Below are 11,811 nucleotides of genomic sequence, written 5' to 3'. Positions count from 1 at the left end.
CTAGTGTCTTTACAATAATTTGTTTCTGATCTAGCAAGCAGTTTGATAATATATATCTATGATATGCTCTGAATATTTCCTTAAAAAATGCCAAAGACGTTTTCCCTACTCGAGAGCTATCTACAGGAGGTCTTTATTATACCGTCTTTTATTTCATGTGTCTACTCCTAACAAATATCAGAGAAATAAGTCAGATGCTACAATTTAAACTTTCATCATATCTGAAAGTATACATCTCTTTTTTTAAAATGTATTTTCAACATGAAAAGAGCTAAAAAATCACAATTATATTCCATTGCGTAATGTGTGTGAAATCAAGACCATTTGCATAGTTTCCAAAGTGAAACTCCGGAAAGCAGAGGTTTCATTAGCAGGAAGCAGTACTTGAGGGAAGGGGCTGGCGTCCCCCTTCACTTCCACTGCGCGGCCCGAGATACACTCGAAATATTCTGCAAGTACTGTCAGGATCTTTGTCTAAAAAGCCAGCTTCTGGAAAATCTCAAGTTGGAATTATTTTATAAATCACAAGCCATTTTTCCTTAATCTTGCCAATTTTAATGAAGAAAAAACATTAGCATTTCAATGTACAAAAGTCCAGTAAAACACGGTATTTCTTTTTCCTTTTAAATCAGTGACTGGGTAAAGTTTGGGTTAAACTTATTCAACAGTAAAAGTCTTCCAATTTCCACTAATAGATTTTTTTCTTTCTTTTTCTGATTTGCCTAGAGGATAATGACGATCCAGAAATAAATAGCTATAAATACATTCATTGTTCCTATTCCAAAAATAATCACATAGGGAAGACACAAAACTGAAACGAACTTCTTCGAATCTGTTTCTTTACAATGAGAGATGGGCAAGTTATAGCAGAGTGACTCGAGACAGGAGAAAAACAAGGAGGGAATAAGTTGGTCCAGTATTGACATTCATGAAACATACCAGTTAGCATAATTCTGCAGTTAATTCATCCTTTAAATGACACTACTCAGTTGATTTTTATTTGCTTCAGGTATACAGAATGAAAGCAGTTTCCTTTGAATCTTTGCTGAGGACAGGTATAGTACCCTGGAGACACTGTAACAACCCCCTTCAGTATGCATGTGCGTATATATAATTATATACAAATAATCATGCATCCACACACACATTTGTATATCAACACTGCATGTGACGGCCAAATCCCTCATCATTCGTCATTGGCAGCGCTTGTTCCTCTGACTTGGCCTTGGTTACGTAACTGCGGAGAAAGAAAACACACAATTTAGGATTAGCGGCTTCCTCCACACAGGCGCTTCCAGTAACCTCCAAGAAAAACAGGGCAGGGCGGTCAAAACAGCACCAGGACCGAGCAAATCACACCAAAGCCATGCAAGGCTTTGTCGGGGAATCCCAATTTGGGGGCTGGCCTCCCTGGCGCGCAGCGGCTCCAGGCTGGGAGGAGCCCGACTCCAATGGGCAGGGTTTTGCAGGGCTTTGGCTGGGATCCCGCCGGCAGCGTGAGAACGGCCGCAGCGGGAAACACCACCGGGAAAGCGCTGGACACAAACACTGTGACGCTTGTGACCCTCGGACGAGCCGTTTCCTGCAGTAGCAGTTTGAACACAATTTAGTATTTGTAAATATCCGCGTGGAACTGGGTTTCAAGAACTTAACGTGCTAAGGTGGCAGTCCACAGTTGCCCTAAATTACCTCTTTGCTACTGACTGCGCAGCAAAAGGATGCTCCCTGACTTTCAGCTTTGTGCCCAAAGGGCTCCTTGCAGGCTTCAGAGCTCAGTGCCAGCACGGCAGCGGTGACGGCGGGTCACGCGCTGTGGGTTCCCGTGCGAGGAGGGCACAAAGACCCGGGTTACGCGGCCGAGGCCTCGCGCGTTCTGCCACCGGACGGGGCGCCCGCCCAGCCCATTACAGCGCCTGTCGGTGGAGGTCTCATGGACACCACGGGGCATCTCTGCCTGTTGATCACCACAGGGTTATCCAACAGGAGGGAGGCGAGGCCTGAAGCGTTATCTGGACATAGGCCCATCGCGATGATTTCTGCCAGCAATTCCCATCCATCAGAACATTAACCACCTTCCTCCTTTTCCAACCAGCAGTTGACTTACACAGCGTGATTTGCCTCAGAACCTACAGAGAACTCCTCTAGACGTCAGCAGCCAAAGTGCCTCGAACGGAACCCTTCTTACGCATCTAAACGCAAAATAAAACCGTGAGCTACCACATAAAGCACCTAGCGCTGTTGGTTAGTAAGAGAACAACGAGCGACACGAGCAGGACCGCTTTCCCTGGCCAGGACCAGGGTTTTGGAGACAGTGCAGTGTGTCTGTTTGGTGAGGAAGCCTGGGAACCATGCAGCAGCTGTAAACGATGCTTCTTTAAGTGTTTTAACAGCCCATGGTGCTTCAGCACAGAGCCACAGCGCTCAAAATACCCAGTGTGGCATTTCTGCTCGCAGGAAGACATGGGGGAGGTCAGTCACAGCGCCTGGCAGGGTCAGATGCTTTGCTGCTATGCGCTGATTAAGTGGTGTGTGTTTAACGAAGCACAGGTGCTCATCGTCTCCAGGAGCCGGATACATGAACCACCAAGTGAAAGATAAAGAAAAACAGTGAGAAAAGATGGGCTGGGATAGAGAAACTTTGGAAGAACACTGATGAGGATTCAGAGAGTAACAAAAAAGTGACACAAGCAGAGAGCCTGACTATAAAAATCGACTGAAGATGAAGAACAGGACCAACAAAAGAACCGAAATGTGCACAGAATCCGAAGAGAAAGATCAGCTCAAACCAGGAAGAAGAAAGGGTGTAAATGAGAGAGGGAACAGGAAGAGAAAGTTGTATGTTAGAAAATGCAGGGGTTTGCTTCAAGCACTGCAGAAGTGCCTGGTGCAGCACCGTCAAAAACCGACGATGTCTCTGCAGGGATGGCAGCACCAAGGCGTTCTGGGCACCTTCAGCACCTGAGTGCTCCCTTCCCACAGGGCCTGGCCACAAAACCAATGTGTTGTGGTATACTTGGGATTTAATGAAAGGTACTGTTTAGCACAGTGGATGAAGCAGTTGAATAGGAAACAAACCCAAATTATTTGGGACAAAATGAGCGTTCGGATTTTATTTGGCAGTGACAATTTTGCCTTTAGCTTATTCTCCAATAAGGCATTTCACCACAAAAACATTGAAATGGCATCATTTATAGGTGTTTGTAAATACCCCTATTGTTAGAGTTAAGAAAAAACCTAAATATTGTACCAGTAGGTCCCCACTGCTCCCACATTTCGCAGTACACATAGAAAAGCTGTGTTAGTGCCACTAATCAATACATCTATCTTGTGAAATACTGACTTCTTCAACAAGCAACACACTTAAGTTCCTGATGCTGGAGTCTTACACAACAAGCTATTTGAAATAAATTCTTTGCGTTGCTTGGCAAAGTAGAGAAAATAGTAAATAATTACGTTTGCTATTAAAGAACGAGGATAAATGTCACACTCAGAAATGTGTGATCCGGGTTTTGCTTATGGTAAGAACTAAAAGGCAGCAACTCTTTTGCCAAAATTATTTAAAAGAAGTTACTTACCAGTGAGAAATGTGGAACAGAACTTTCTCTACAAGAAGATAAACACCCACAGTGACACAGAAGGGGAATTTCCTCAAGCACAGAGATGTGCTGCGTGCTCGCTCCAATACAAACCTGGTGTGCACTCCTCACACTGCCACTATCCTTTCTCTGAGAACTTGGGTCCTTTTCACTCCAAAGAAAGAACTACGGGTGTGCAAAAGAGAACCCTTCTGACAAACATTGGTTATAGGAAGGAACGTGGTTACTCTTCCTCCTTCAGACACCCAGGAGTAGGTGGCTCTAGGAACAGGTTCTGGCATAAAGCAGAATTAAAGAAGAAATCCAGGTGGTTTGAGAGAACACTTGCCTTAATCAAAACCACCCCAATGCCAAGGAGAGAGCACAATGTTTGCAAGAGTGAGTGAACATTGTTCTTTTCCAAAGCATATTCTGGGAACTGCCGAAGCAACAAAAACCCTTCAGCTTATCTGAAAAGAAAGCTTGGTTTCACCAGCTCAGAACATCTACCTATTAATGTAGAATGATGAAGAAACACTTCTTCCAAACCCAGAAAACATCCCTGCACAGCACAAGGTGGCTCCACTCAGCTCGCAAAGTCCAAACACAAAGAGCATAACCCGTGGGGATGGAGGAGTTACAGCTCATTCTGACACTAACAGAAACGATGTGCCAGGCACCAACCACAAACTGCGCTTCAGAACCACTGCCAACAGCAGGGCTGGAGCACCAGGCAGTCTGTGTCAATACGTCTGGCAGCTGAAGTGGGCTAAACCATGCAAAAAAAGCAAGTTATAGCCATAGAGACATCGTGTCTTGAAAGAACCAAGACGATGGGAGTGAGAAGCTGAACGGGTTTGGGGCATAAAGCAATTGGTAAAATAGGAAGGAAACAGAATTGCAAAGCCAAAGACGGCAAAGAACCTAAAAAACCCGTGGGATTTAAAGTGAGAGGTGTTCATGGCAAAGGTCATGCTCTGGAAAGACACTACAGAAGAAGGTTTCCTGCCCAGCCTGTGATGTTCCCTACCTCTTGAAGGAAAGGGCAGAGAAGTGCCCTCTGGATGAGTTTCCTGCTAGACAGCAGCCCAAAGACAGGCCAGGCTGTATTTGTTTGGTCCTCACAGCCACCAAAGCACAAAAATCGACACTAACTCAAGCCTGTTCATTTTACCAACTTCCTTTTTGCAAGTAAACTCATTTTTGGTGCTCTAATTTGGGTTGTCATGTGCCACAGAAGCTGGCTTGAAGAGAAAAAGTAACCAGATCTAATGATGAGAAATGAAAGAAAGCAAGACAGAAGATGGAAAAGCAAGATGACAGCTCTGAATTCCAAGTGACGAGTGGTAAAAAGACACTGAATGGGACTTTGTGCAATGGGTATGGTACCACAGATCAAGGGTGGTCAGGGCAGACATTCTGGATTTAGGGACATCAGAACTATTGACGTGACAGTCTCCTCCAGCTGGACACAACACGGCATGCAGAAGCTTGAAGTGCACAGGTCTGCACAGGAGAATCACTAAAGGGGCTGTAATGTTCATCAGGAATTGCCCAAGCGCACACAAGGGGACAGACACAACGTGATTTGCGTCGGTTCCCAAACAGATAAACCTAGAGGTCGACAGCACCGAAACATCAACCTTAATAAAGCATCCTTACCGCTTCCAGCTCCTTCTGGGTTTCATCCTCCATTCTCCTAATGTCTTCCATAGTCAGCTCAATCCACTTGTCAATCCAACAGAACAGCTGGCGATGAAAGTTGGTAAATATCCTTTTTTCTTGCTTTATGAAGAAAAACAAACATTGGATAATAAGCCTCCACCCTGCCAGAGACTGGTGAAGTGATTGCAGCTGTTCAATTTGAAAAGTTATCGTCTTTAGGTGCGTGCTGTTTCACTTCGCTACAGGTTGAGCCCCCTGACATTACTGGATCTAATTTAAAGTCATCTCATTTTTCACATGTTCTAACATGGAAAAAAAACCCCCACAAATTTCACTATAAAATACAGTTTGGAGAAAGTTCAGCAATTCACGTTACTTGAAAATGATGAAGAATCCTTTCAAAATCTGTGCTAGCTCCAAGATAGCACTAGACAGAAAAAAATATAGCACTGCAACAGCACGAGCTGTATAAAAATCTATACAGATTTTCTATACTGTATAAAAATCTACAGCAGAACTGCCGCAGGTTCTGTATTCACCATTAAAAAACCAAGAATGGCTAATTCCTAAAGCCAGAATGAAGTAAAAAGGGAAGTACTTCTGACTCCAAAGATGGCACGTTTGCCATTTGTAGCAAAGCAGCATCCCAGCTGCATCTGATGTGCAAAAAAATGAATCAAAGACCTCTCTTCCTCGCTTCCAAGCGATCAAGCATTAAACCTACAGAGCACAGACTCTTTTGCTTGTACCTTTGCTTTTATAACTTGGCAAGGTACTCGAGCACCACCACTGAAACACCAGATCAAGATACAAATGAAACATGAAATGAGCAGGAATTCAAACGAACAGACGGTGAGCAACAGTAAAATGCATCGCTGTTTCTCCCCCAAAACCCCACACGCACACAGAACCACCCTGCCCACCTCCAACCCCCCCAGCCAAGAAGCGCTCACCTTTTGTATAAAGTTTTCGACTTTGTTCTGCAGCCCCCACCATTTAAATTTGATGGTCACCAACTTGTAAGCACACATTTTAGGACATTCTTCATCAGTCGCTAGCTCTTTCTGTTAATGGATAACGGCAAAGAATCTTTATTTTTCATTAAAAACTTACTTCGGTCAATTTAATTTATTAGAAATGATGATTTCTAAGTGTTATATTAGAATTATAATTCAGGATTAACAAATAATCAGGTTAAATTTGTAAGACAATGCCAGCCATGCTGCAAACATACACTAAATCTCAGCCTTAACGTTGATTTCACTACCATTATTTCCACTGTAACACACTTTCAAAGGACAATGAAGCTTGATTGCAACAGCCAGCACCAAATTATTGCTCACTTTTGGCTCTGTGGTGTAAAGGGAATTATAACCTGAGAAAAACAGGGAGAGAACTTCTTTATCATCAGAAGCAATCAGTGCCCATAAGAGCAACTAAAGCTCCGCTTCAAGGACTTTGACCCCCAGAAGAATGAACTGAGGGAAATTCAGGATTCACCTGCCACCACTTCCTGTAATTCCTAGGTTTCTGTTAGAGATCCTACACCCAAACAATTTTGAAGTACCTGTATGATCATACACGGTGATTTTCCTACAATTCATGCAGTCAAATTTATGTAACACAAGAGACCATATCATGTTTTTAGTTTAACAAAGCATGTGAGGTTACTCCAAGCCTTATAAAAGAGGAAGAAAAAAATAAGGAAGAAGGAAAAAAAAAGTCAAACCAAAACAGGAAGCTGAGAGTCACTTAAAAATAAAATAAAAAATCTGAGTGTTTGGCTTGAAAAACAAGAGATTACTATAACACATCCACGGATTTTTAGTCTTTGTATCTGCAACAACTTTCTAAGTAGAAATACTTTATGGCATCTTAAAGCTCGATTTCTTTTGGGGGGTGGTTGTAGGGCAGAGAGGTTCTCCTCTCCCTCTACTCTGCCCTGGTGAGACCACATCTGGAATATTGTGTCCAGTTCTGGGCCCCTCAGTTCAAGAAGGACAGGAACTGCTGGAGAGAGTCCAGCGTAGGGCTACAAAGATGATGGAGGGAGTGGAGCATCTCCCTTATGAGGAGCGGCTGAGGGAGCTGGGGCTCTTTAGTTTGCAGAAGAGGAGACTGAGGGGAGACCTCATTCATGTTTAGAAATATTTAAAGGGTGAGTGTCACGAGGATGGAGCCAGGCTCTTCTCGGTGACAAACAATGATAGGACAAGGGGTAACGGACACAAACTGGAACACAGGAGGTTCCACTTCAATTGGAGAAGAAACTTCTTCTCAGTGAGGGTGACAGAGCCCTGGCCCAGGCTGCCCAGAGAGGTTGTGGAGTCTCCTTCTCTGCAGACATTCAAAACCCGCCTGGACGCCTTCCTGTGCAACCTCATCTGGGTGTTCCTGCTCCGGCAGGGGGATTGGACTGGATGAGCTTTTGAGGTCCCTTCCAATCCCTAACGGTCTGGGATTCTGTGATTCTTTGAACCATGACAATGGACAACTCCTGATGGCCATGCACACAGTAAAAAGACTGACTGTGAGACGTATCTAACATATGAAAAACTTGGTGAATAACGTGTGTTTATTTAACACAGAATGTCTATCACAAATACTCATCACCAGAGAGCACCTCAATGAAAAGCAGTTATCCTCAGGAGACCAATGGTCTATTCACCAGCAAAAAACAAAGTGCTGCTGTTGCTTGGTGTCCCCAAACAGCACACGTCTACGTCCAGGTTAATGGACAGAGCTAAATGGACCGTACAAACGCAGTGCTGCCAGCTCCAGGCGTTCAACGCTCTCCTCCTCATTTTACAGCTGCTTCTAAAAAATAAACCAGTAACTCCCCACTTTCTTCAGGGCCATTCCTGCAGCAGTCTCCTGCTTCCTTCCTGAGCAGGAAGGAACAACAGACATCTGAGGCAGGATGCACGTTTGCAGCACAGTTTACAAAAATAATCCCTGTGACAATTTAAAAGTATTACTCACTTTCTGCCCTCTGTTTTAAGACTAACATTGCTAGTGCAGGTCTCTAAGGAACCGTGAACTTTGTTTTTTGCTGATAAAGACTTCATAAAGTTGTAACATCAGTTCTCAGTACCTTCCAATTTGGGCCCAGAGGTCCTCTCTTCGTCTTAACCGACTGGAATAACGCAGGGTCTTCATCAGCTTTGTAATCCTAGAATATAAAAAAACCCCAAGAGTCAGAAAAAACCCCTAACACCAAACAGATCCAATATCCCACTGTATTAAGCTCCTGTTCAAGACTACCAGATTGATTTTCCTGAGCGGTGTGGAGCAGGAGGGGTGGAATTCACCTGCCTCAAGTTTGTGTTGAATCACCACCCCTGCCCACTCACTGCACACGGCCAGCAGTGCTCCTTACCTGTTCATACTGCGACTGCACACCAGCGCTGCCGCCGAGGGCAGCATTTTCCTGTGCTGCACACTGTGCCACACAAGTGTTACCCTATCCTAGCTTCTGAGGGGAAGAGAAAGCAGTGAGACAGAAACTCTAACATCCACACGATGTCACCTGCATCCTACCTCTCACTGCTCAGGGACAGAGGTAAAAAGCAACTGTGCTCTTGCATTCAGGACCCACGTGTAAGTACAGTGGGAAACACGAGGAAAAACAATGGTAACTACAAGTAAAATGTAGGAGTGACAACAAAAGTTCAAAGAAAACAGATGAGTCATGGTAGCCAGCACACACAGAAGCTGTGAACCAAGACCTTTCAGGACTCAGTTAACCCAAATCCTGCTAAGGACAGAAAAACCCCCCTGTGTACATTAAAGTCTGGCTGGACAAGAGAGCATTGTAGGAACGCTTCTCAATGCACAAACGCGACCAGCATGCAAGGAATAAGACTGGACTAGAGCCAAAGTACAAATAAACAACAGTTCTCTGCAGAGTTTAAGGAAAATATCTGTGCAGCAAGAGCTTAACTCCTGACAGCAACAAGTCCTTCTTAGGAAGAAAACCAGGCGGCTGTTGGAACAAATGTTACAGCTAAAAAACCCTGAAGCCCTCTTGAAAGCTAGATAGGCAAAACATCATTATGCAGCAGCGTAACAATATAGAGGAACTAAAAACCATTTCAAAGAAATACACAAGTATCGTTTCGCAGGCAGTTTCTGCTCAAAATCTCAATATAATATGCATGAATGTAACAAACTGTTAGAAAGAATTGTTTAGAGGGACTGTGAACCACATACAATAAAGCAATAACCGCAGTGCTTCTTTACAGTTCTCATCCTTATTCATAAGACCTGCTAAGAGCAATACCAGTACTGCTGATAGCTCACAGTTCAGCAGTATAAGACTCGAAAGCACACATAGAGAATGATTTTAAGAAAACTTGCAGAACCTAACATAAAAATGATACAAGTCTGATGTCAGCCAATTCACGGAAAAAGCTTCCTGAACACAGAGTGGTGTAAGACTAAGTAGGCAGATTCAATTTCTGGCTTTTCAACTCAATCCATACTCGTAGCCACCTTGGCATCCTTCAGTACCCAGGGATTTTGTAGGCCAGGCTGTAAAGCTCCACAGGAGAAACAGCAGCTGAGTAACAGGACCACCACACGATCCAAAGTCACCCAGGCACCATCCACCAGTGGTGGCCCATGCGCCCACGTACCGGCCTCACCTGGACACCAAAATGAACCCGCAGAACTGCACTCCAACAAAACCCCAGTTTAAGTCATAAGAGTTCCTCACACTTCTTCAAAAAGAAGTTTCTTTGGAAAAAATCAACATTAGGAGGTGTATTTTGATCCTCTGCTGCTAATCCACAGAGTTAACTTTATGACCTAGATCAGATGTTCTGAGACTTACCAATAAAATGCATGTTGATACTAAGCTTCTGGACTAATAATATGGACTTTTTAGATGTTTAATCACATGATAAATTAAGTCTGAAATGGGAGAGATCCGAATATCAGAAAAGCAGGTCTTTCACTCAAGAATCTTGCAGCACTCTCCTACAGCCTACAGAAAAAGAGCATTTCCTATACTCCATCATGCTTCTTCAAACTGTAGAAGGGATAATACTGCCCAGTACAGAGAAATCTCTTAAGGCATGTGGTAAATGATTTGACTGATTTGTGTTAAATGGTATTTGTAGAACTTTGTTTCAAGTAATATAATGAAGACCCACTATGACCTCGAACAAGACATTTAGTTTCTTCATTGTACAAAAATAGCTCTAAACCTGATTTCAATTTCTTTGTTTCCACTAAACTCTACTTACTTACAAATTGTTTCCAAAAACGTAGCCTCTTCTGATGTTAATTGAGTGTTCACTTCTGCTTACTCTTTAAAAAGTCTGACTCTCCTGGGAACTGATTTTTATATACAAATCACATAAAGCTACAAAGATTGTACGCTGGAGATGATTAAAAGAGGGCAAGGTTAAATTTATATCTAAAGAAAGCCACAGATGTCAGCCAAATTATTTCTATACATACTTAAATGAGCATGAGTTAGCATATGCATGCCATTAGTACCTTAAAAAAAACCCCTTTTTATATTTATGCTGATTGTAGTTCTGAAACTAAAGTGACTGCCACACTACGATGGGTTGGATAAGGTTCATTCGCTGAACCTTAATTTTGGATGTATGAAAACTTGTATCAAAGTTGCTGGATCTTACAACTGTACTTCCATTCTTTCAGTCGTATTGGTGTCCAAGACAGTACATCTGAGCTGCTTTTCCAGGCAAAACTATGACTGAGAAAATAAATGGAGAAATACACCTTTCCTTCAGCAACACTGACTATTCTCCCTCAGAAATGAGCGCACCAAAAAACCCACCCAGCCCCGCAGAACGGCAATTCCCAAACAACAAGCACTGTAACACAAAAAGAAATGCCAATATGATGCATATCATTTCAGAAACTACCCGAGGGTGCACCAGTGGCTGCTCTAACACTGCTGTAGGAAAAAAATCCTCAGGACAAACAGAACACAAAACCAGCTCCTGCCTTCACAAGGGACAGCTACTTCCCAAAGCCAGCAGCCTTCAACGAAGGCATAAAGCAAGCACGCAGAGCAGGGCTATTTTGATACTAAAATGTAGCTCAACTTCCAAAAAAGTTTCAAGTTTCATTACCTAAACTTCATACAGATAATAGCATAAATGGAAAGTCTCTCTCCTGGAGTCATAAGCAGTAAGGAGAGATTTTAAAAAGGCCAGAAACTGCAAATTTTCCTAACAGAAAAGACTCCAAGTATGGGTCCCAGAGAGTTTCTGCTGTCTAAGTAATGCTTAAAAGTCCAGGAGAGGGGGCAGAGAACTGGAGTGGAAAGGACGTCAGCCTACAGATAATTCAGCATAAGAGTTTGAGTACTAAGTCAGTCTTGGTTTAATGAAGTCAGGACTTTGCAAAACTGAATTTCTGGGAGATGAAACGGAAATGAAAATGTGAATCACACAGGGAAAATCAGTCCCAGGGTGTTCTTACACAAAGGTGGGCAACACTGCGAGTTTGACTTTGAAAATATTTGCTCTAAATATTTGCTAAAAGTGCAAACGGTGTTAGAAGCTACTAAAAAAGAAAGAGAATGTAGAAA

The 11,811-nt window shown here is 43.1% G+C and overlaps 1 protein-coding gene across 1 annotated transcript in view; it reads right to left on the bottom strand.

Annotated features, from left to right (window-relative positions):
- Nucleotides 1–532: 532 nt before the first annotated feature.
- Nucleotides 533–11,811, bottom strand: part of LOC104543620 (phosphatidylinositol transfer protein beta isoform-like) — a gene marked incomplete at its 5' end in the record, with an annotated part of 15,433 nt that continues 4,154 nt past the window's right edge. The window contains 4 exon segments of the mRNA XM_010188276.1: nucleotides 533–1,237; nucleotides 5,238–5,360; nucleotides 6,194–6,304; nucleotides 8,335–8,412. Of these exon segments, the coding sequence (XP_010186578.1) occupies nucleotides 1,187–1,237; nucleotides 5,238–5,360; nucleotides 6,194–6,304; nucleotides 8,335–8,412 (363 nt within the window).

This window comes from Mesitornis unicolor, unplaced genomic scaffold, assembly GCF_000695765.1.
Source record: "Mesitornis unicolor isolate BGI_N332 unplaced genomic scaffold, ASM69576v1 scaffold11967, whole genome shotgun sequence".
Classification (NCBI taxonomy): domain Eukaryota; kingdom Metazoa; phylum Chordata; class Aves; order Mesitornithiformes; family Mesitornithidae; genus Mesitornis; species Mesitornis unicolor.
The sequence above is the reverse complement of the archived record's forward strand: the minus strand, read 5'-3'. Positions and strand labels throughout refer to the sequence as shown.